General features: G+C 42.5%; 1 protein-coding gene across 1 annotated transcript; it reads right to left on the reverse strand.

Annotated features, from left to right (window-relative positions):
* Nucleotides 1–727: 727 nt before the first annotated feature.
* LCT (lactase) lies at nt 728–21,497 on the reverse strand. The gene is made up of 18 exons (XM_010575178.1): nt 20,834–21,497; nt 18,853–18,882; nt 18,251–18,312; nt 17,457–17,540; nt 16,367–16,469; nt 15,650–15,728; nt 14,177–14,864; nt 13,144–13,789; nt 10,284–11,843; nt 9,679–9,947; nt 8,935–9,225; nt 7,610–7,808; nt 6,688–6,890; nt 6,200–6,309; nt 4,142–4,276; nt 2,823–3,046; nt 1,681–1,917; nt 728–930 (listed from the first exon to the last, which is right to left on the reverse strand). Exons 1-18 carry the CDS (start codon nt 21,495–21,497, stop codon nt 728–730), a joined length of 5,787 nt encoding a protein of 1,928 aa, XP_010573480.1.
* Between the last annotated feature and the right edge of the window lie 1,274 nt (nt 21,498–22,771).

Consider the following 22,771-nt stretch of genomic DNA (forward strand, 5'->3'; position numbering starts at 1 on the left):
CGTTGTTAGCAGGGGCCTGCAACACAAGAGCCTGGAAGCTTTTATTTTGGAGGAAGGGTCATAGGATATCAGCCTTCCCTCCCCCACACCAAGTACTGTGCATCTTGGTGTTTGTTAGAGACCTGCATATTACAGGTGTTCTGTGCTGCTTCTGATTCCTGTTTTAAAGGAGGTTTAATTAAGTATCAATCACACTCTGTTCAAATGTGAAGGCATAGACTTGGGGCCATTTCTGTTATTTTTTTTTAATAACTTGAGATACATAATTCAAAACATAATATATATGAAATAAATGAAAGGGGGAAAAAATCCATACAGTAGCTGCAATAGAACAGACTAATTTGTCTTAAACCCATTGAGAAGCAGTAGAGCTTCTAGAGGGCTGCTCGCAGATAAACTTGAAGAGACCTGCATCATCCAAGCGGAGAGGGTGAAGCAAGAACAGATGAAAGGTCAAGTTCAGAATCCTTATGCAGATAGGAACAAGCAATTTTACTTTCGTCTTTAAGAAATCAATAGTACATGGGGAGAAAAGAGACAGTTACCATGGAAATTTTTTTTCTTTTGTATTTTAAAGTTGGTAAGCAAACACCACAATGATGGGAAGCCACCTCTAAGGCAAGACGCCAAGTTGCAGTAGTACAAGCACTAGGTTTCTTTTCCAGGTGCTACAGACTTTTAATACAAAACAAACAAACCCTTTAGCAAGTGGAGACTTCAGAGTTTACTAAGTAAGTTCCATGTGTGACTGTTTATGGGATCTTTTGGATAATTTTCCATACTTGTATGCAAAAAGAGCCAAGCCCAACGCTCCAACTCCTGAAAGAGCAAAAAGCACATACAGTGCTATTTCTGCATTTTGTGCTGTTAAATCTAATCCCAAAAAGCGCACGCTGTCATCCAGTCCTGGTGTGGTGTCTGTTGGTGTCACTGTCCATGGGAAAACAATAAGAAAGTATTAGTACACAGCCTGGGGTGAACTGTTTGGGGGGTGTGTGTGTGCATTGCTGCTTCCTGCCTCTACAAGGCTTTCACTATTGCTATTCTGTACTCTGGCAGTAGCTGTAATTCTGTGGGATCAGTGACTGACACAATTTTAGCTCAAAGTAAAGGCACAGCTGAGGCTGATAGTGCAATTCTTGACAGTCCAGGAGAGGTGAGTATTCTCTAGCAGCCATGGTCATCTCCAGAACCCTACACTAAGAACAGTTGTGTTCAGTGTACTCCTCTAGTTCAGAAAATGTAAATGACAAAAGAGCATTTCTAAAGGCTTACCCAAAACACTGATTCATATAAAGTATTCAAAATTGTTTAGAAAAAATAGTGTGGGAATACTGAATGTGTGTGGTTTGGAAAATGTCTTAGGCAGTTCTGTTAATCAGAGAGAAGTAGAATGGAGTAACTTTGCTGCATTTTGGAGGCAGGCACGTATCAAGGTGCTATCACACAAAATTTAGTCATTGTTCTGGTTTTGCATATAGAAGTGACATAATTCCACATGACTGTCTTCAGTCATAACAAAGACTGATGATTAATCAGTGCACTACTGGAGCCCTTAAAAAGAATACTGCAGAAAATGTTGGTGTCTTTGAAAACCACAGATTATGGAAATCTTTCAGGATTAGAATTGGATGCACACACACACACACAAAAAAACACGATTTCTGCTGCATCGCTTACCTTCAGGCTCCAGTTCCAGACAGGGATGTGGGCCCATTGCTGGGTCTGGAAACCCGTTGCAGTTTATGATCTGCGAGTAATACCTGGCAGAGGCTTTGGGGCGCCGCGGCAAGTTGGGGTCTGTGAAATTCACTTGATAGAGCCCAAACCTTTCATCAAAGCCCACTGCCCACTCGAAGTTGTCCATCAGTGTCCACGCGGTGTAGCCTCGTAAGTCAACGCCATCGAGCACAACAGCTGTGACCAGGACCAGAGGGAACAGGTTAGTTGTGCAGCCGGGTGACGGGAGGTGTCACCGCTAGGCCAGCAGTGGCACAAAGATGCTCAGGGACACTACACAGCAACAGGGTGCTGAGCACAGTGAGGTTATTGCCACTTTGGTCTCACTGGTTTTTGCCGTCTCCCCTGCTCCCACTTCTCTTGCGTGTTGCCTTAGCTCAGTTGCTTTGGGGTAGTTCAACTGCCAAGTTACAGCTAACGAGCAACCAGGGTAGCTCAGTCAGCCTGCCAGTGTTGGAGGCCGCTTTCCTCTGCTCCAAGAATCAAAGGTTTTGTCCAATAAACAAAGGGTTAGGAACAGAGAAGACAAGCCATCGATAATGCAAACAGTGTTTCAAATGTGGGGCCTTGCTGCTAAAAGGCAGTAAACAACCACTTTCTGAACATCTGGCTGCCAGTTCCCAGTACCTCAGAGAAGCAAACTGAAGAAAAGCCCTTCCCTGATGTTGCCTGACACTGCTGTAATTGAAACCACTTCGGGGTTTGGTTTTTTTCTGTTTTTTTAAAAAGATGCAGTTTTTAGACACAGCAGAAGTCAAAACAGGTATTTGTCAGGTAGTAGTACCTGCTCTTGCCAGATGCAGCTATACAAGGAAGCTGCAGTTACCCTGCTAAACCCAGGGTTTGTTCTTCCTTTAGCTAACCTTTCCCTGCAAAGCTGTGGCTATCCATGGGCAGTTTCTGCTAAACCCAAAGGCTCTCAGAAGCGGATACAGAGTAAACCCAGGTGAGTGCGTAACTGGCAAGTGTGATGGCAGTGGTCTTTCAGCTCTTCACAACTTGCTTCATACATGTCAGTCTTCTGGCAAGACACTGCTGCTCTCTAGACATGTGGATGATCAGATTTAAATAATCATTCCTACCTTTCAGTGCTTCGTTAACGTAGCTTCGATAGTAATGCATTCGCCAAGTGTCGTTCAAGTCTAAGGCTCCCCTTTCTGAGATCCCATTTTCAGTCACGTAAATCGGAGGGTTGTTGTACTCTTCCTTTATCCATCTCAGGAGCTTTCGGAAACCAAAGGGTGTCACCTTTAGCCATACGGAACCGGAGTTCAGCCAGCTGCGGTCGGTTACTGAAGCTACACCCCTGCGGAGGAGGACATAGTGATCAAGGGACCAGTTCCAATTGCCTGCCGCTCTGCCTGGCACCCCATTGCTGCAGGGCTGAGAAATAAGGCGCTGAGCAATGCAGGAAACTGAACCAGCGGTAACATTGGGACAAGCTGGCGAAAGCACAGCAGGCTGAGGGGGTGCTGGTGCTCACAAGCCTCTAGAAAACACTTCTCATACTTTGCTTTACAATCGTATTATGCTTAAATCAACTATGGCTGAGGATGTGATGTTAGCTCCAGATCCTTGTACTTTGACACCATTTCTACTGTTCAACATACATATAATGCAGTGCTTGAGCACACAAAATTGCCATTTACACCTACGTACAGGAATGCAAGACTGAGCCCAGTGTCCCGCTATGGGGCTAAACCACAGGGGCTGGGATGCAGCAGCAAAAGGAAGTTATAATAATTTCATATATTCTCTGTGGAAATGTTTCAGAAAACAGCCTATGTTCACCCCCATGCGTAGTCCCACTGCTACCTTAATTCTCGTCAGAAAAACTAGTAAGGTCCTATTGTATACCTTTTGAAGTTGGGGAAAGAAATTGGTATCCAAATAAAAATCTTGACTTACTTCTGTATACTTAACCATTAAGTGATTTAGCTATTTAGGCTTTGAACTTACATTTACCCAATGTGGTGAGGGAACTAACAACTGTTCAACAGCAAATGGAGCAGTATCCCTAAACCAGGATAATCTAGCAGTTCAAACTGCAGACTGGGGGCAGGTAATACAGTAAATAATACTGTATACAGCTGATCCCAAACCTTTGGGAGACTCAAAAGTGCAGATTCCTTCCTTTAGCAGATCCTCTAATTTTCTTTGTCCTGTTTTAAACATTCACATTTGTCATCAGGTTTGTTAAAAAAAAAAAAAAAAAGGGCTGTTGCTGGACTTTTTAACAGCACCACAAGGTACTCTTTGGGGATATTTTCCCTAGTATTGGTTGCAACAGCTTAAAATACCTGTCTCACACCTTTATTTCCTATCAGTTTACACTGCTTAGTTGGCCCAGACTCCAGGTGTGCGTATTTTACTTGACCAATAATTTACATTCATCTCTTACCTATCAGAGTCATACGACTGAACACCAGCAGGATAATTTATGTTGTATGTTAAAACTGTAGTATAATGATTTAGACCAAAGTAGTCATAGGTGCCTTTAATTCTTTGCTTTTCACTTTCAGTAAATTCTGGAAGTCTGCAATAGAAAACAGAGAAAAGCATAAACCCCTCAAAATATAAGTCTTCTCAGCATTTCCCCTTCCTTTGCTTCTACCCCTCCCCAGTCCTGTTGTATAATTCATGCCGCCTGCTCTAACATTCTCCGAGAGAGGAACAGACCTTTCACTGGCCAGAAGAGAGACACCTGATGGCTAGAGGTCCTGCTCATGGTCAAACGAGAAGTTTGACCGTCATCCTGCTTTATAAGACAAGAAACAGTGCATGCCTAGTGAGGAACGCATTGGGAGGAACCAGCAACAATCATTTTGGTTATCATGTACTCACCACACCCCTATGGAGACCCAGAGCTGCGGTGTTTGCCAGTGACCTGTCTCAGCCCACCATCCTGCAAGAGCATGACCAGCTCTGACAGGGGGAAGCATGAACTGGTGCCTCCTAGCAGGCAGTGACATCCAGGGGGTCCTGTCCCTGCTCAGGGGAGCTGTCACAAAAGCCCCCTCAAAACACCGTACTACCGCTTGCACGCACTCAAGGTGCAGACAGCCATGTGTGCTAAGATGTGCTTCACAGGAGCAGGGGAGCAGGCATCTGCTACAAGAAGAGCTCTTCTCTGCGTGGCAGTAGTAGTACTTGGTAGGTCATGGCAGAGGCTAATAACAGCGTTGTCTCATAAACTCTGGCTTCGACACAGGAAACAATAAAAACTTCTGCGCTTTCTCCCCAAGATCCACACTTTGAACATGCTCCATGTGTAATGCTGGTTATCGCTGGTACCAGCACCACAAGCACAAGGGGAGGTACTGTGATCCTTCTGGAAGAACATGGGAAAACCCAGGAGAAACTGGGAACGAGGCTCTGTGTGTGTGTGGACTCTACTATTTAATCCCAAAATGCTCGGTTCCCTTCAAAAGGGAAGCCTTCTCAGAGAAGAACACCCCCGTTTGGGATCTGCAGCCCTACACAGTCTACACAGAGTAAGAAACCAAGTCAGGGACATCCAGGGTACCCTGGAACAAGGAGTGAGGTTTCAGCTCTCTCTTAGCCAGAAGAGGGAGAAGGTTCTTCTGGGAATTAGGTCCCTAGGCAAGCCCTGCTGAAAACGCAGCCAGTGCTCCTGGCAATTTGGTGGTGCTTGAAAGTTTGCAGTCTTAGACTGAGGACAGGACTTCTTCAACAGATTGAGATGCTTGGGCACGTTATCTCATAAAGCAACACGCGTGACTTTGCTCTCTTATTAATGGCAGCAATTGCCAAAGAAATAACATGTCAAAAAAAGTGCCTAAGAATACAAGTGTTTTAGGCACATATAAAAGCATAACTCAAATCCTGAAGAGACCTGCCTTTGCTGCAGAGCACACACCGCCTCTTCCACCATCTCCCTCATTTCAAAACAAGTGGTCTTTCACATTTTCAGAGAGGAATGATCAGGAACAGCCCCAGTTCTAATATACCCCATTAAATTGCTATTAAAGTGAAGAGGGGGAAAAGTGCTTTCTTTATATGCGCCTCAAAAGGGAGAGAAAAGGAAAAACATTCATGATGGAGCACTGCTACTACAATAACATTAAGAATAATTAACGGTAATGGAAAATAAGAAATGTAATTCAGAGGAACCAATGAGTTCTCAGTGCTCGAGTTCAGTACACAGTTTTAAGAAAAGTTAAAACACATTTACCATGGTTGTCAGGTAAAGCACTGTGCCTAATACAGAACGTTTACTATGTCACTCTGAGCTGCCAACTTACGACCCCAAAGATAGGTTACATTAGTAAATTTAGTTTGCAATAGAGGTGAAGACTGGGAACAGGCAAAATGTACGCTAGAGTTTTTCTGTGAGTATACAGTAAGATTTTTATAGTAACATTGCAACAGAATCATTGAAGTTTACCACTTCTATCAGAAAAGCAGGTTTCAGCACAGCAAGTGCCTGGGCTCTTACCGGGACCGGTTCAGACCTTGAGCCAGACTGCGTTCCTGAATCCTCGTTTTCATCACTTCATTATAATCACCATTTTTGAAAATGGGATGAGCAAACCAACCTAGAAGAAACTAAGACAGGAAATAAGGGAAAAGGATAAATTATGTATCAAAACAAGGGATTTAACCATTTCTCCTTCATTTGGTGCTTTATAGCTAGTACCTGAATTTATAGTGAACAGGCACATGGAGATAGCCAGGGATGCCCATATAATGGCAGTAAATTTAATAAGCTTTTGTCACTGCAACCATATTTTGTCTCATTTCTGTTGCACACTTGATCAGCCAAAAAAGGGTGATACATTTTCTCGCGGTGATGCCTCTGGCTCATCCTTTTCTTTCAGTGAGATGCTGACCTGGGTTCTGGGCATCTCCAGCACCCAGAGAGAGGGTGCCAGCATGAACAAACCCTGGGGCAGCAGGGAGAGCTGTGACCAGGTGTCTCTGTACCTGCAAGTATTGTCCGGCAGCTTCGATGTCCTCCTGGTTGTGTGGGTTCCTTGGTTCTGCCCAGTCAGAGTTGATGGCGATAGAGATTAATCCTCCTTGTTTTGCCCGGTAGGTCTCATTGTAGAGGTGCCAGACTTCTGCATGGGCCCTTATTAAGTTGTGCCCCACCACGTAGGGGGCTCGCCCTGGCCGAACAGAGATGCCTGCAGAGACGGTGAGAGCACAGACAGTGGAGCAGCAGTTCCCAGCTTTCTCCTCGGCTCCTTTCCAGATTAACACAACACCCAGAACTGCCTGCTACGAATAAACGTGCAGCACCTGGTGTCCTTGGGCCCAGCCCTGGGCTGAAATCACTGCTTCAGCAGAGACAGCTGAAGGTGCAGCTGCAGTGGGCAGGCTGTGCAGGACCCCACATTGCCCCTTCCTCCCCCTGCAGCGGGACACAGGCTGGTTCAGCTTTCTGCCTGTGCAGGGCTGCCAGCCCCAGCAACAGGCTGCTGCTGCCAGTATGGACAGCAGAAAGCTGCGTGTTCAGGCCAGCTCCCATCCCTCTCCTTCCTTTGCTTCTACCCTACAGATGAGCTTAGCCCTCCTCCAGCCCTAACCCTTCTCCACAGTCCCCGGAGCTGGTCTAGAAATGGGGTCTGCTCCAGACAGCAAGTGTAATCCCGAGGTTGCAGAGGAGGGGTGGATTAGAGGAGTGGAAGAAGGAGGATGGGTCTCGGAGGGGACAGGCAAAGTGAAAGAAGGACCTGTTCACCACATCCCAGCAGTCCAAACCCCATTTATCCCCACCACACCGTCTTCCTTGCTCTACCTTTGAAAGCCCCTAGCATCTACTCTGCTGGAGCATAAAACAGAGTTGTGTCTACAGTGCCATGAAGGCTCTGAGGTTATGTGTTACCTGTCTGAGCAGTCTTACCTGGAGCAGCTGTGCCAACGCCATAGCCACAATATGCAGTGTTGTAGGGTTCATTGAGGGTTATCCAAAATTTCACTTTATCTCCCAGTCTCTGGAAAAGGACCTCAGCATATTCCTTAAACCTCTGAATGATAGTATCATTCTCCCACCCACCGACATTCTGCAGTGCCTGTGGGAGGTCCCAATGATAGAGAGTTACCTGTGGGGAAAGACAGCAAGAGAAAGGACTCAACCAGTCACTCTGACTTTTGGAAATAAGGGCAGTAACCCAGCCTCATTTATGAACATAAATAAACTATGCTTTGATCTGCAGCTACCTGTTCCTTAATGGTGTTTGAGTTTGTAGTGATCACTCGTGCACTCAAATAAAACAGCTTTTTGCCAGTGTTTCAGTTTCTTTAGGACATGGAGAAATGACTCAAACTCTAGGGACTGCCTGATAGTGAAGATGAAGCTTTTACCAAAAACCACCACAACCTTGTGATAGCAAGAACTTGTCAGTGAAGAACTGCTGCACCTGCACTGACTCTGAGATGAAATACAGTCCAATAGAACATCCATTCGGGCTGGTACATCTGTTGGACCAGTCTAGAGCAATGCCATGAAGGCACAGGTTTGCTCAGGCATGATCCGATGCTTGTGTAGATATTCCTGCATTGCCCCCTGTATGGTGTGTGTACACATGTATGCAGCGTTTGGTGCAGCCATGTGCATTCCCAACATGTACCAGCATGGTTTGGGGAGGACAGGGACAGCCGGCAGTGGGGAAGCCACAGGTAGAAGCATAAAAAAGCTACAGGTGTCCACGTCTATGGGGACAGGTCAGATTCACTCGACAGTGCTGAAAGAGCTGATTGATGCAGTGGTGAGGTCACTGCCTTTTTATGTGACAAACCATGCTAATCAGTGGAGCTTCCTGACTCCTGGGAAGTTGTGCCCTGGGAACACAGTAATGTTACGCCCATCTCCAAGAAAGGCAAGAAGGAGGATCCTGGGAACTACAGGTTCGTCGGCCTCACCTCAGTCTCTGGAAAGATCACTGCGTAGGTCCTTGTGGAGTCCAATTCCAAGCACATGAGGGACAAGAAGGTAATTGCAAGCAGCCAACAGTAAGGTTACTGTGATCTTTCTGGGTAGTAATTTCTAACATATCACTATATTCCCAGTTCATTTTGTTATGCAAAAACTGTGTTTCTTTGCAGACCACAATGAAAAACAATTTCTCTGTGAAGAAAGGTGTGGATGGAAACACACACATGTGGTCTGATCATCAGACTTGGTTTCTGCTATTTTTTAGTTACCTGAAAGTCACTGTTTTTAGTTACCTGAGGCATAATGTTAGTGGCCAGAAGAGCATCGATAAGCCTTTCATAGTAGTTCAATCCCATTTCATTGATGTAGCTGGTGGTCCCATCTGGAAGAATGCGGGACCAGGAGATGGAAAAGCGATAGTGAGAAACCTTGAGGCTTTTCAGCATTTCCACATCCTCCTCAATCTTGTGGTAGCTGTCACAAGCTACATCTCCAGTGTCATCATTGCTGATTTTCAAGGGAGTGTGAGAAAATTGGTCCCAAATGCTAAGTCCTTTCCCATCTGCTCTCCATCCTCCCTCAATCTGTAATTGAAGATGAGGGGGGAATTGTTAGTAAACCCCAAATTTAGGTCTTGGCCTAGCAAAGAATTCAGCCTGTTAGTCTTTGTGGCAGCACACCATATTTTGACTTATCAGCTTAAGACTAGAAATAGCAATGGTTTTGCTGTACCAGACTAGTAAGACCTCTTGGGCGTCAAGGCAAGACGTACTAGCAAAGTACAATGTCACAGAACAAGCATTGTTTCAGTTCACCTGCTGCTCCATGTTGGCTGGCTCTTGTGAAGCCCATGCTGCTGTCTCAATTCCTGCGGTATAACCATGCCCTTAAATATCTCCAAGTTCCTCCCTTTTACAGCAGTTTTTACACTAACTCTCAATTACAGTAAAACCTAATGTTACAAAAGTTGCAAGTGTCTCATCCAAAATGAATTAACTGTTCACAAATACTTTAAGAGTCGGTCTTGGTTTCCTAACCTGATATGCTGCAGTTGCTACACTCCAGTAAAAGTTCTTTGGAAACTCTCCGTGTAAAAATTCATTTTCTTTTGGCAATGGAATACCATTATTACGGATGATTTCTGCATAGTACACAGCAGAGCGCTTTGGGGTTCTTGGCCTGTTGGGATTGTCAAAATCAACCTGGTGCAATCCAAATCTTGGATCGTAACCATTCAACCATTCAAAGGTATCCATAAAAGACCAAGCGTTGTATCCTCTCAGGTTAACACCATCCAACTTGTAAGCTGAAAAACCAGAAACAAATGGAAGAGCATCAGTGGTATAGTCACACCTTAAAAGAACCACAAGGAATTCACATGCAAGCACATACACACTTCTAGCTTCATAAAGCTGGCACTGGTCAACTAAGATCATTAAGAGATTCTTCATAGTTGGAGGATACAAGTACAAATAGCCACGCAAAGGAGATGATAAAAAGAAACACTACGTTTATATTGTGTTCAGAATATTTAAAGACTGATATCAATCACTTTTAAAAACTACTCTTCAGAGGAATAAAGTAACCAGAAATCTAGAGAGGAGACACACACCACCAACAGAACAAAAGAAAACACTGGTACCTTTTAAAGCTTCGTCAATGTATGTTTTGTAGTAAAATATCCTGGTATTGTCATCAATATCCGATTTGGTCTTTATTCCCACCCCATTCTCAATTATGTATATTGGGGGATTTCCATATTCTTCTTTGATCCAGTTCAGTAGCCTCCTCAGCCCCCAGGCCACAGCCCGATGGTCAGTAATAGCTGAGGAAGGCCAGGAGCTGTCAACCTTTGTTAAAACTTCCTGGTCGTACACGTAGGAGAAGGGCCTCAACCGGGTTGTTGCATGGGTTACAATTTTGGAGGTGTAGGTGTTGAAGCAGAAAACATCTGCTGTGCCCCTGATGTATTCACGCTCCTCCGCTGTGAAAACCGGTAGGCGAGATGATGGCAGGCTCTGGAGCTCACTCCTGTTCCCAACTTTCCACTTCATGACATCAGGGTAGTCCCCATTTTTGAAAATCGGGTGTGTAAACCACCCCACCAAAAACTGCAGGTACCTGTCTGCAGCTTCTATGTCCCTGGGGTCGCTTGGTGTCTTTGGCTCAACCCAGTCAATGTTGGGACACAGAGCAATGACCCCTCCCTGACTCGCTCTGTATTTGTCATCATATGTGTGGTAGACCCTGGCGTGAGCTTTCAGTAAGATGTGGGCAACCCTGTAGGGAGCACTGCCAGGGTCATTGACATTGGGTGGAAATGTCCCAGCACCATAGCCAAACCAGGCAATGACTTGGGGTTCATTGAACGTAATCCAGAACTTCACCCTGTCCCCAAAGGTCTGGAAGCAGAAGTCCGCAAAACTATCAAACAGGTCAATCAGCGCACTGCTCTCCCAGCCACCAATGTCCTGGAGAGCTTGTGGCAGGTCCCAGTGGTAGAGAGTGACAATTGGAGTGATGTTGTTTGCTACCAGTCCATCAATGAGATGGTTATAGTAGTTGACTCCATGGCTGTTTATTGAGTTGTTCCTTCCGCTGGGGAAAATTCGAGACCAGGACAGGGAGAAAGCATAGTTCTTTACCCCTAAGGCTCTCAGCAGGTAAATATCTTCCTCCACCTTGTTGTAGCTATCACAAGCTATATCTCCAGTATCATTATTCTTTATATTCCCTGCGACATGGGTGAAATTATCCCAAATGCTGGGTCCTTTGCCATCTGCATCCCAACCTCCCTCTACCTGGTAGGCAGAAGACGACACACCCCATGTAAAGTCCTCTGGGAATGTCCCATAGAAGTACATGTCCCTTTCAAAGTCTGTTTGAGATGAAAACTTCTGCCAGACAACCTTTGCTTTGGAGGGAACTTCTGATGCTGGTAAATTCGGCAACTTGGATGGCACAGGTAGGTCAAACACCACTGGTGTAGAAGATCTGTCCAAGACTTTGGATGGGAAACCATTTTTTTCAATAACACTGGAATAGAAATAAGCAGATGCCTTGGGAGTCCTTGGTCTGTTGCTGTCTTCGAAATTCACATGATGTAGCCCAAATTTTAGGCTGTACCCCACTGGGCCTTCAAAGCCGTCAACCAGGGACTGAGCAATATAGGACCGAACATCAACTGTGTCTAGTTTTACCGCTGTCACAGAAACAGTACAAGACACTGTTATTCATTTGAACATTTTCTGAACCCAGCACAGCACAACATAAGCACCACAACTGAGGGTAACAGTGTGATAAGCCAAACATCTATGAATGGTCTTTTAGGCAAAAAAAAACCCCAAACAATTAGAATATCTGGCAAGTAAACCAGTCAGCACAGGAGATGGTCAAATGCTTAGTGATAAAAATGCATGAGAAAAGAAGTACTAGTCAAGAGATATTTGAGTACAGGACACTTGTGCCACTGGTACCCCTTTCCTTATGTTCCTGTTTTCAAGCACAATAGCAGAATTCATCAATTTAGGTATATGGTGCACTTTTAGATTTAACACTATAGTTAAACTGAAACATTACATGTATTTAGTGCTTGCCTATCTTCCCTGAGCACAGGGGAGTTTCTTTTAGCAGAACAGCGCATACAATACCAGCAGAGGCAAGTCCAGCATCCTTCCTCACATTGCCTACAAAAAAGCACTAAATCTCTCCCATTCCAGAAAAGTTCACTTCCCATATGCAGTCCATCTTCTTTACTTCTGCTGAGGCATAACAGCAATGCTAAACTGTGTTTTCTGTAGCTCTTTTAACATTTCTATCAGTATGTTGAGAACTAGGTGAAGAAGATCAAATGCTATACGCTGATCACCAACCTATTTAATACACTATATTTAATAAAGTTTTCCTGACAGTATTGATTTGTGTATCTCAAGAGAGTATCAGTCAAATCTCTATTTGAAATCTCAAATCTCTATACCTGTCCAGAACTTGTCACTAATATTATTTTTATGTCAATTTATACACAGTTTGCAAACATACAAGCATACCTTGAACCTTGCTCATAACAACTGAAGTATAAATATCTGCCTAAAAATTCTAACCTGAAACAGTACAGATGCTGTCAGTTAGATCTGCTTAATCAGTAAAGACATCATTCAATCCTGTTCTATGAGATCTCGGTAGGCAGGAGCCTGCCTGCAGGCAAATCGTCTTCAGGGAAGCTGAATTACAAAAACACTGTTCTCACAGAGGGACTGACGTTAAGGTCCAGGCTACATTTATCTGTATATATGAAAAAACTATTCCCATATCTAAACAGAACGGAGAGTTCTGTACCTGGACACCAGATAGGCTGAAGTATATTAAGTCACACTACATACACAATAGGCAACTGACCTCATACCACCATGCAAGTGGCTATGTTTTAAAGTTAACCACCATGGAAGTGATAGAATAACTAGCTGCCATTATTAAAAAAACATAAAATTAAAATTTCTCCATACCTTTTAGAGCCTCATTGATGTACCGTCGGAAATAATCCACTCTCAGAGTGTCATTAATAAGATCCCCCGTGTCTCCTGTCGGCATACCATTTCCTGCTATGTAAATTGGGATCTTTGTACCTGTATATTCCTGGGACACAAACTTCAGCAGCCTTCTTAATCCCCAAGGGACCACGTGGATCCAAGACGAGGCAGTCTGTGGCCAAGAAGGATCTACATGCAAGGAGAAGTTCCCGATGCTCTCGTAGCTTGGTGTGCAGGTCCCATTAGTCACAGCACTGACCAGGCGGGAAGTGTAATGGGAAAGACCAAAAAAGTCTGCAGTCCCTTTCACCCAGGACTTCTCCTCTTCTGTAAACAGAGGCAGCTGTGCAGCCGTTGTGGAGCACTGCTGGTTTACTTCCTGGATCTGAGCCTTCAGGATATCTGGGTAATCACCATTAACAAATATAGGGTGAGCAAACCAGCCAAGCATGAACTGCAGGTACCTCTCAGATGCCCTCACATCCTCAGAGTTGGTTGGAGTCTTGGGTTCAGCCCAATCCGAGTTCAGCACCAGCCCCACTTTTCCCAGTTGCTGAGAGCGGTATTTGTCATTATACAGGTGCCAGACTTTGGCATGAGCCTTGAGAATTGTGTGAGCCACCTGGGGGCAGAAAGCAGAGAAATATGTGTCACACTGCTTTGCACAAGAACTCTTCAGCATTGAGATTATTGCCATGTGAGAATGTTGTCTCCATCCAAAAGAAGAAACCTTGACAAAAAAAATAATCATAGCCAGAGTGCATCAGGTTTTGGATTAAGCAGAAGAATCTGGCTATTCATCAACACCAGCTTTCAGAATAGAAAAACAAAACAAAGTCATCTAGCACCCAATAACTATGCCATTTTTTGCAAGTATCATAAATCCAACAAGCAAATAGTTGTCTCAGAGGCCGCATTAGGCTTGAACATAGTTAAAGTACAGAACCATCAGAGGAAAAAAAACACAACAATGGCAGCTGCAGGATCCTAGTTATTCCTGCGTCCCCACCTTGTAAGATGCTACTCCTGGGTCAGTGATTCCTGGAGGATGCTCTCCGGTGCCATAGCCAGCATAGCTGATAACCCAAGGCTCATGGAAAGTAATCCAGATCTTGACCCGATCCCCAAAAGTAGCAAAGCAGAAGTCTGCATAGTTTACAAAAGCATCTATGATACTGTCATTCTGCCAGCCACCAAGAACCTGAAGAGCTTGTGGGAGGTCCCAGTGGAACAAAGTCACCATGGGCTCAATGTTAGACTCTAGCAATCGGTTAATTAATTGGTTGTAATAATCCACACCCTTGGTGTTGATGGTCTCATTGGTGCCAGCAGGGAAAATTCTAGGCCAGGATACAGAAAATTTGTACAGTTGGGGATGAAGACCCCTAAGTAGGTAAACGTCATAGCTGGTTTTATAGTAGCTGTCACATGCCACGTCTGCTGTTTGGTTCATGTAGATATGACCTGCATGTCCAAATTGATCCCAGATGCTCTCTCCTTTCCCATCATCTGCCCAAGCTCCTTCAATGTTAAAGGCACCTGTGGATGTGCCCCAGAGAAAACCACTTGGGAAAACATCTTGCAGAAAAGAATCCCTCTCCAATTCAGACTGTTTAGCAAACATTTCCCAAACTGTTTGATAGGACGAGCGAGGGGCTAGAACAGCATCTGGGTTCTCCTGTAGAGTACTTGTTTTGCTGGAAATAGAATAAAAAGAAGTTAATATCTCCAGGGTGGATGCCCGTGCCACAGAACTTGTGAATACAGAGGACAGCAGAATCGTTTGCTTCCCATTCAGCTGACATAGGCCACTTAGGGTATAGTTCCTTTGTCACCTGATCAGTCCAATCTACTGCCATCCTGCTAGCAGATGAAGGTGGAGTGCAATGAAGTAACTGCAGAGCGGCTCAAGAGCTATATATCTAATGCATTTCTTTGCAGGTAGATTGTCATAATTCATTACGGCTAGGTCAAAGGTGGAAACAAAATCCTTGCAGTGTGTACAGTTTTCATATGCCACAACTGCTCTCATGAGTTTCCATGGGATAAGCTAAAACTAATCAATCCTACTTCTGTAATCCTTAGCATCTCCCTGCACAATGATATCTACATTTCTGTAGGCACAATTGGCTTCTCTCCTAGGAAAGTCTCTGTTTTATTTTATTTTATTAATTTATTTTTAACTGGTTTGCCTTTGAAAAGAACAGAAGCCTTGGAAAATGTACTTGTTAGTATTGGCTGGAAGGTGCAATCTAGGTAACCAAGGATGAGTGAGTGGAAGAGGATTACATTGCCTGTAATAGCAGGATAGAGGATTGTCTGTAATAGCAAGAGACTGGGCTCAGCAGAAAGGCATTCCTTTCCAGTCCTCTCAGCAACTAACAGCAGACTTTACTACTAACAGTCTTGTGTCTGCCTGCACATAGGTTTCTAGAGGACACCATTTTATTACAGTATCTGATTTAAAGGACAAAACCTGTACCTTAAAACATGAGATGATGAGAAGTCCAAGAACTCATTAACATCATACCCAATCGTACGTGTCTCTTCTTTATTAATAGCTGAAAACAAAGTGTAAGTGATGGACTTAGTCACAAATTAGATGCCATGGACTGCTTGACACTACTTCTACATAGAATTACACCTTTAGAAACAAGCATGCTTTTCATAACTAATAGCTATTTTTCTCAGATCAAATATGTTGGGTTTTTATTAGATATTTACAATTTCATGTTAAAAAATGATCATAGAATCATTTAGGTTGGGAAAGACCTTTAAGATGAGTCCAACTATCAACGTAACACTGCCAAGGCCACCACTAAACCATCTCCCTAAGTGCCATATCTACACGTCTTTTAAATACCTCCAGGGATGGTGACTCAACCACTTCCCTGGGCAGCCTGCTCCAATGCTTGATAACCCTTTGCACGAAGAAATTCTTCCTAATAGCCAATCTAAACCTCCCCTGGTGCAACTTCAGGCTGATGAAAATTATGAAAAGCTTTGGGGAAGATTTCCTGCTTCCCATCCCTCAACACTCACCATCCACCCTGAATTTTCCAAGAAGGCTATGAAAGAAACCATAAAGTTATTTCATCTAATAGCAGCTGTCTGTACTGGACAATTTTGAACATCCTCTATAATTTGCCATGCAGAGCTTAGCTAAAAACTCTCCTCCTTCTTGAAATATGTCACTCACCTGCAACAATGGCAGCTACTGGTATGAAAGGATTCTTTTCCATGGAACCACAATCAAGGAACTTTAGACTAAAAACCAAGACCTCTATGTCCTTCCAGACATTCTGCAAAACCAAAAGTCAGAGACTTGTATGAAAAGAAGCATCAGCCAGCTAGTAAAACCATGCTCTTAGCATTTGTTGCTTTTAACACAGAATAGGAAGTACCTAGAAGACTGAGAATCAGTGATAAAGTTCTTCAAAGTTAAATTCATAAATCAACAGAGTAAGCATTAAATACCACCCACTATTCTTCTCTGATCCAAAAAAAGCCCAATGCAAATCAAAGCATAAACCCCAGAAACTTTCAGTGTTCGACTTCTCATTGAAAAGGCACAAGGAAGTATGTCCTTTTTTGAAAGTTTACTTGGTAAGAATTTGTTGCCATAAATGTTTGACCCACTTCAGATTTTTAGAGTAATTGCAGCATGCTGGGACCCTAAAGAGAATGAGTCATATGGGCAGCTCCTTATTCTGCTACTCAGTTGCTGTATGACTCTCATCTTACATATTTTAAGAGTGCAATTCACTACCAGAGTTTTAATATCAGGTACTAGCCTATAGCTTTGCTGACATTGTTGCTGCCATGCGATCTAATCCTTTCACAAACTCATCCTCATTAACATTTCTAGCACTGCCTCTACTGAGGAGGAGTTGCAAAGTTTGGTAGTACCATTGCAGAACCCATGCTAGAATAAAACAATGTCTTTTAGTGTATAGGTATTAGCCTAACAGCTTATCAACCACTTAGGATGTGAGAGAGAAGGTTTTTCAGTCCTGGACAAAAGAATTATGCCATTCCAGTCGTTAATGCATCAATAATGAGCATTGACCAAGATGATCCTTCCCAGCACTTTCGAACACCTGTTTTTAAGTCAGAATAACAACAGAGAAGTTAAGTGAGAACTATGCAGCTGTTTCCTAGTGTAGCTGTTGTCCGAGTTCTTGCAGCAAATCAGAACTGTTTAGACATGCATCAAGAAACATGAAATTCCCCTTCTATTTACGGTCTGTTGTCTGCTGCTATAATTTTAACACTGTGCATAATGTTACCTGGAATTCATTCAATTTCTTGTAAAAATCTGTTTCACTTCCACAACAGTACTGAAGGCTGAGAGACAGAAAGTCTACTGAATCCTGGAAACCAGAAAAGGAAAAGAATCATCCTGGAGTAAAATGTATTTTTTGCAGGTATTACATGAAAAATATATAAAATTGTGAAATGTTTGATAAAGATACATTGCTGGAGTAAGAAGCCATACAGCTGTAGGGGAGCCCTGGACAATACAATGAGTACAAACTGGATACTGTATGGGAAGATGCATTTTGTATCTCTCCTTCTAAAGAAAGTAAAAATTAAACAGCTAAATTAAATTCTAGGAGTATTTTATGAATTTAATATTAATGATTTACGGTTGATTTTTGAATTAATAAGACTGTCTATGATTAATCAGAGAAGCCTTTGCAACTATGTGGTTCAGGTAGGCCTTATCAATAATCCTTTGGGGAAAGTCCACTTCAGAAATCTTTAATCATTCCAAACTACAAGCGTTAGCCCACTGCAAGTCATCAAGTTCAAGGGAATAGATCGTATTCTTTTATTAAACCAGCTGATGAAGTTGGAAAAAAACTGATAAGTTTTCAGTTTATTTTTCAGTCCAAGGTTTTCTTCTAGTTTAGTCAGCTCATCTAATACAACATCTTTCCTCTCCCTACAAACCACACCTTGTTTATATCCTTGAAATGCCATGCCTACAACATCACTTACCCTGTTACTAAGCTTTGAAGGATTGTGAATACAAGCAAAAAACCTGCACTGACATTTGTTCACTGGATCCTACATCAACATCCTCTAGGTGAAGACAACTACTAACAGAGAGTTTGGTCTTTACAGAAAGGATGTCATCATCTTTGTAGAAATTATGTTCCCCTCGTGTTGTGCCATGCCCATGCAACTAGATCACTTTTGGCACAGTTCAGTCTGTGTTTTAACATTATAAGCAGATTTTTTAAATAGCAGTTTTTTGAAATAAAGTATCTATTTCTTTGGTGGTGCATTAAGTAGACTTGCAAAGAAAATTACAATGGGTACACTTTTTGCAGACACCTTGTCATTTAAGCATGTATATTGCTAAAATTGCCAATTATGAGAGCAAATATCTCTATATATCTTAATCAGTGATTACTTGTCAAGAAAGGATGCTGAAGTCATTTTTAAAATCAGCGAGCTTCACATGATCAGACTAATCAAATAAGTAAAATTTACCAAATTGGTCAATTGGTTAACTTGCTGAAATTGTATTTAACTTGCATTAAGTCACTTGATCCCGTACATAAAAATCAAATTAAATCAAATCAAATTTACATAATTTTGGAAATAATTTCTATTAAAGTGTTACCTGAAGAGAAACTGAAAGCAATTCTGAAGAAGCGCTATCCAAGGCATGACCCATTCCTAAAGCAATGGACAGTTTTCCACCTTGAAAAAAAAAAAGAGGCAGTCTATGGGTAGTATGTTAAAGACAAATAAAAAATTTCAGTTCACTGCAATTATTTTAAAAACAGTTGGAAATTTCTGAGGATGTGGAATATCAGACAGTGCCCTAAGTAGCTGAGTTCAGAATACCCAGTAGGATTTCAATGGAGAGTTGAAGAAGGTAGAAATTCAAAGGCAGGGTTCAAGGAGTCTTTGTCAATAAATCCTTGTCTTATCATGACAGCTCATGAACATCTTAGCACTGTTGCTTGCAGGAAGGTGGATCTGAATACAGCTGTCCAGTGGGTGCCCTTCCACTCCATGCATAATTATAAGTAATATCTTTAATTTTCATGCCTTTGTGGTGGTTCTACAGTGGCTATTTTTTAAAATCCATTCTGTGCTGGATGATGCTGAGGTGCTGGGACGCTGGGAATTTGGGGCGACAGGTTATGTGGGAGGGAAGCTGGGCAAATTCTAAAGAGTGAACTGTACTGCAAAGTGTTTTTGACAAATGCAGGAATTAAAAATAAATTAATTAATTAAAAATTCGAAAAAACAGGACTCAGCCAGCTCTACTGATTGTCTGCTTGGGAGAGAGAAATTCCAAGCCCAAAGAAGGCAGACCCATGAGGACAGCTGCTTAGAAAATCCTGAGTACCCATCTTAGAAGAGGTGAAATTCTCTTGCTCTGTGTAACACAGGTAGAGTTAAGATTTAATTACTTAAAAATCCCAGTGTCTGCAATGATTAAAGTCAAACAAAGGACACTGTAGACTTCCTCACACTATTATTATCTCTCAGGAGACTTCTTGTGCCTTGTTTCTTCATGGTTTGAGGTACATTTCAGGAATATTTTAGTCTGTCCTCTGTGGGTCAGGAAGAGGTACACAAAAGCATATTATTATCCACAAATAGCTTGATTATTATGATTTTGTTATTGTACACAGAAACAAATAGAATAAGGCTGGATTTGAGTAATTTTAATTTGTAACTGACAGAGAGAATTAATTTTCATTTTACGCAAAAATAAATATTTTGTTTCATTTTAGTTTATTTAACTAAATAACTAATAACTAAACTATTTAGTTTAGTTAATCATTTCACTTTGATTAACTGAGAAATGTAATTTTAAACCATGATCAGTTTGGTTTAAGTGGATTTTTTAAATACATTTGCAAAGATTTCCATGTTTTGGGTGGAAGGCTGATAGTTGAATTTGACCTGATTCTTCAGCTAGATCTGGATCTCCAAAGCTGTATTCCTTGGGAACAGATCGTGCCTGAATCAAAAAGCCTGCACCCATCACAAATAAGAGATTACCAGCACAGGCACTGACTGATGGCATAATCTTGCTCTCTTAGCTGAAATGGTAGCAACTGCAATCTGTTTTCAGTGACTTTGAAATAAGGAATAGGCTTTGAAAATGAGATGACTGAGCAGGAATCAAAAGATTCTTCCTAAGTCTTATTCCCACTTTTATTATACAATACATTTAAGGTTTGGTATATGAACAGTATGACACTACATTTCATCAGGGGCACCTGCTGGTCTTTAAATTAAGAGCACAGGGATAACAGCCCTTAGAGAAAAAGCATATAAAAGTATTATGATTGCTTTTGAAGTACTAGTTTCTGATGCTCAAATTAACCACAGACTATTTAATATTTCCCTGATGCTTAAAAAACTAAATATAAATATGCACACATACACACATATATTACCCCCAACTATTTTGACTATCATTTCAAGTAAAATGCGATTACCAGTGAATTATAAAACAATTATCAAAATAAGGGATTTGAGGGAACCCGTTACTCAAGGATTTCTATATAATTCTGAGCACTGGCAGCATATTCACACAGAGATTGCATATAGCCATTGCCACTTAATCCCATCACAAAATATTTGTGAAAAAGCTGTATTAAAAAATCCCTCTCCCCATTCTCCTTACCTGCTGGTGAGTATTTCTCATGGTAGACAGTGTAAGCTCTTTCATGAGCGGCAGCTAAGGCCTGGGCTCGGTACTGGGGGTCATCGTAAGGCAGGCTTCTCAGGACCTCCGGCAGGTCGCTGAAGGTGAGCCACACATCAACCAGGTCCCCAAAAACACGGAAGCTGAACTCTGCGTATTCCACAAAAAGGTCAGCAAAAGTGTTGGCTTTCCTACCCATAGCCTGCGTGGCCACAGCACCAGGGACACGCTGGTGATGCAGAACTACCACTGGCCTGAGGTCTGCAGCCACCAGGGTCTCGAGCAGCTCCTGGTAGCACTCCACTTGAGCTTCATCCGCCTTCCTGGCATCCGCCTTCGGCAGAATGCATGCCCACGGCAGGAAGACTTTGTAATGTGTTACCCCAATCTCACGAAGGTGGGAGAAGTACTGGGACAGCTCAGGAGCCATGAGATCTTGTTGGCACAGGTAATCATGGGCTTCAGCCACAGCAGAGCCCTGATCTTCCTTGGGTAGGACTTGGTTCTGCAGATGCAATCTATTTACTAACTCGCTAGGTAGAGGCCCAGCAATGGCGATAAAATTCTGAGCGAATTCCCCATTTATCCCAAGGCTGGGAGAGACTAACAGAAAGAAGATGACTGTCTTACAAAACAGCTCCATTTCTGGCCCTGCTTCGGAGACAGTTATTACACCCTACTTATATTACAGTATAACTAATATTTAACTGAAATTATCTATTACACAGATAAATGTTCCCAGAACTACCTGACACTAGAATGATAACAAATCAGGATTTCCAATCAACAGATGAACAAACAAATGGATGAATACAAAAACTACTGTCAAGCAATTAGCTGGAGAAAGGTCATGTAGAAACATTTTGAGATGTTCAGGTTCCCCTTTATGCTTGAACGTCAGCTGACATTTGCTGATCCTGCCTCCTTTTCAGAGGCAGATAAAATAAGCAGACAATGCCTTTCATCTCCTCTTGGCCTTTTTTGGCTTAAGAGGAATCCCAGCACAGATCTCGATGCAGAACATAACAAGAGTAGAGTTATCTGCATTCCTGGGGCTGGGTGCCACCACGGCTCAGGGTGTGCAGGACAGCAAGAGGCATGCTTGCACTCTAATTCTTGGATGCATAAAGGGAATCTGAGATGTGGCACCTTACCCACTTGGAAAATTGGTTGTTATGTGAATTCAGGCAACAGCAACAATGTGCGTCCTCATGCCCGATAACATCGAGGAATCTGAATATCATTTTATTGCTTTCCAAAGTACTCCTTCCTTCAGCCTTGAAAACACATGCTTTCTCAGCAGGGTGGATGCATACAGATTGCCTACCTGAATTGCTGCAGGGAGGAGATAACTTGACTCTTCTACATTCAAATACAGCAAAACTGAAGAGATGAGAACATTTTCTGCCTAAATACAGAACATTTAAATCAACTAAACACAAAATTCTACATAACTGTATTGAAGTCAGTTCCGTCTCCCAGTTTATTTCCTTTAATAACTAGCTTTTTGTCTAAAGCATAGCTGGAATCATCTGGGCAACTTATTGCTCTGTCAAGCAGTACTATTTAGTTAGAGTAGAAAACGTCTCTCAACATTTGCTGTTACTTAAATAGCCAATCTTATAGCTTGTATAGGGATTGTAATTTGTGTACTTTGACCCTGTTTGATTCCCAGATGACTTTTTTTTTTCCAGCAAAGCTTGCTGAAACATTGTGCTTACTGTTCTGAACTACATGTACTCTTCTTTTTATTCCCTGATGTTTGAATAACAAGTTTGAATACGAACTTTACAGCACCACCTGCTGCTTATTTTGCAGTACAGCAGTGTTAACTCAGACAGATAACCCCTCCTAGCCTATGAAGCATACAAAACTGGGGAAAGAGAAGCAGAAAAAAAATACTTTCTCCCATGTGAA

Source organism: Haliaeetus leucocephalus, unplaced genomic scaffold, assembly GCF_000737465.1.
Source record: "Haliaeetus leucocephalus isolate CR32 unplaced genomic scaffold, Haliaeetus_leucocephalus-4.0 Scaffold451, whole genome shotgun sequence".
NCBI classification, from domain to species: domain Eukaryota; kingdom Metazoa; phylum Chordata; class Aves; order Accipitriformes; family Accipitridae; genus Haliaeetus; species Haliaeetus leucocephalus.

Coding starts and splice junctions, on each gene's coding strand:
- LCT (XM_010575178.1), bottom strand. CDS start 21,497: ATGGAGCTGTTTTGTAAGACAGTCATCTTCTTTCTGTTAGTCTCTCCC. Junction 9,948..10,283: donor CATTGACGAAGCTTTAAAAG/GTACCAGTGTTT, acceptor CTGGTTTTTCAG/CTTACAAGTTGGATGGTGTT. Junction 7,809..8,934: donor CCACTAACATTATGCCTCAG/GTAACTAAAAAC, acceptor CTTTCCCCACAG/GTAACTCTCTATCATTGGGA.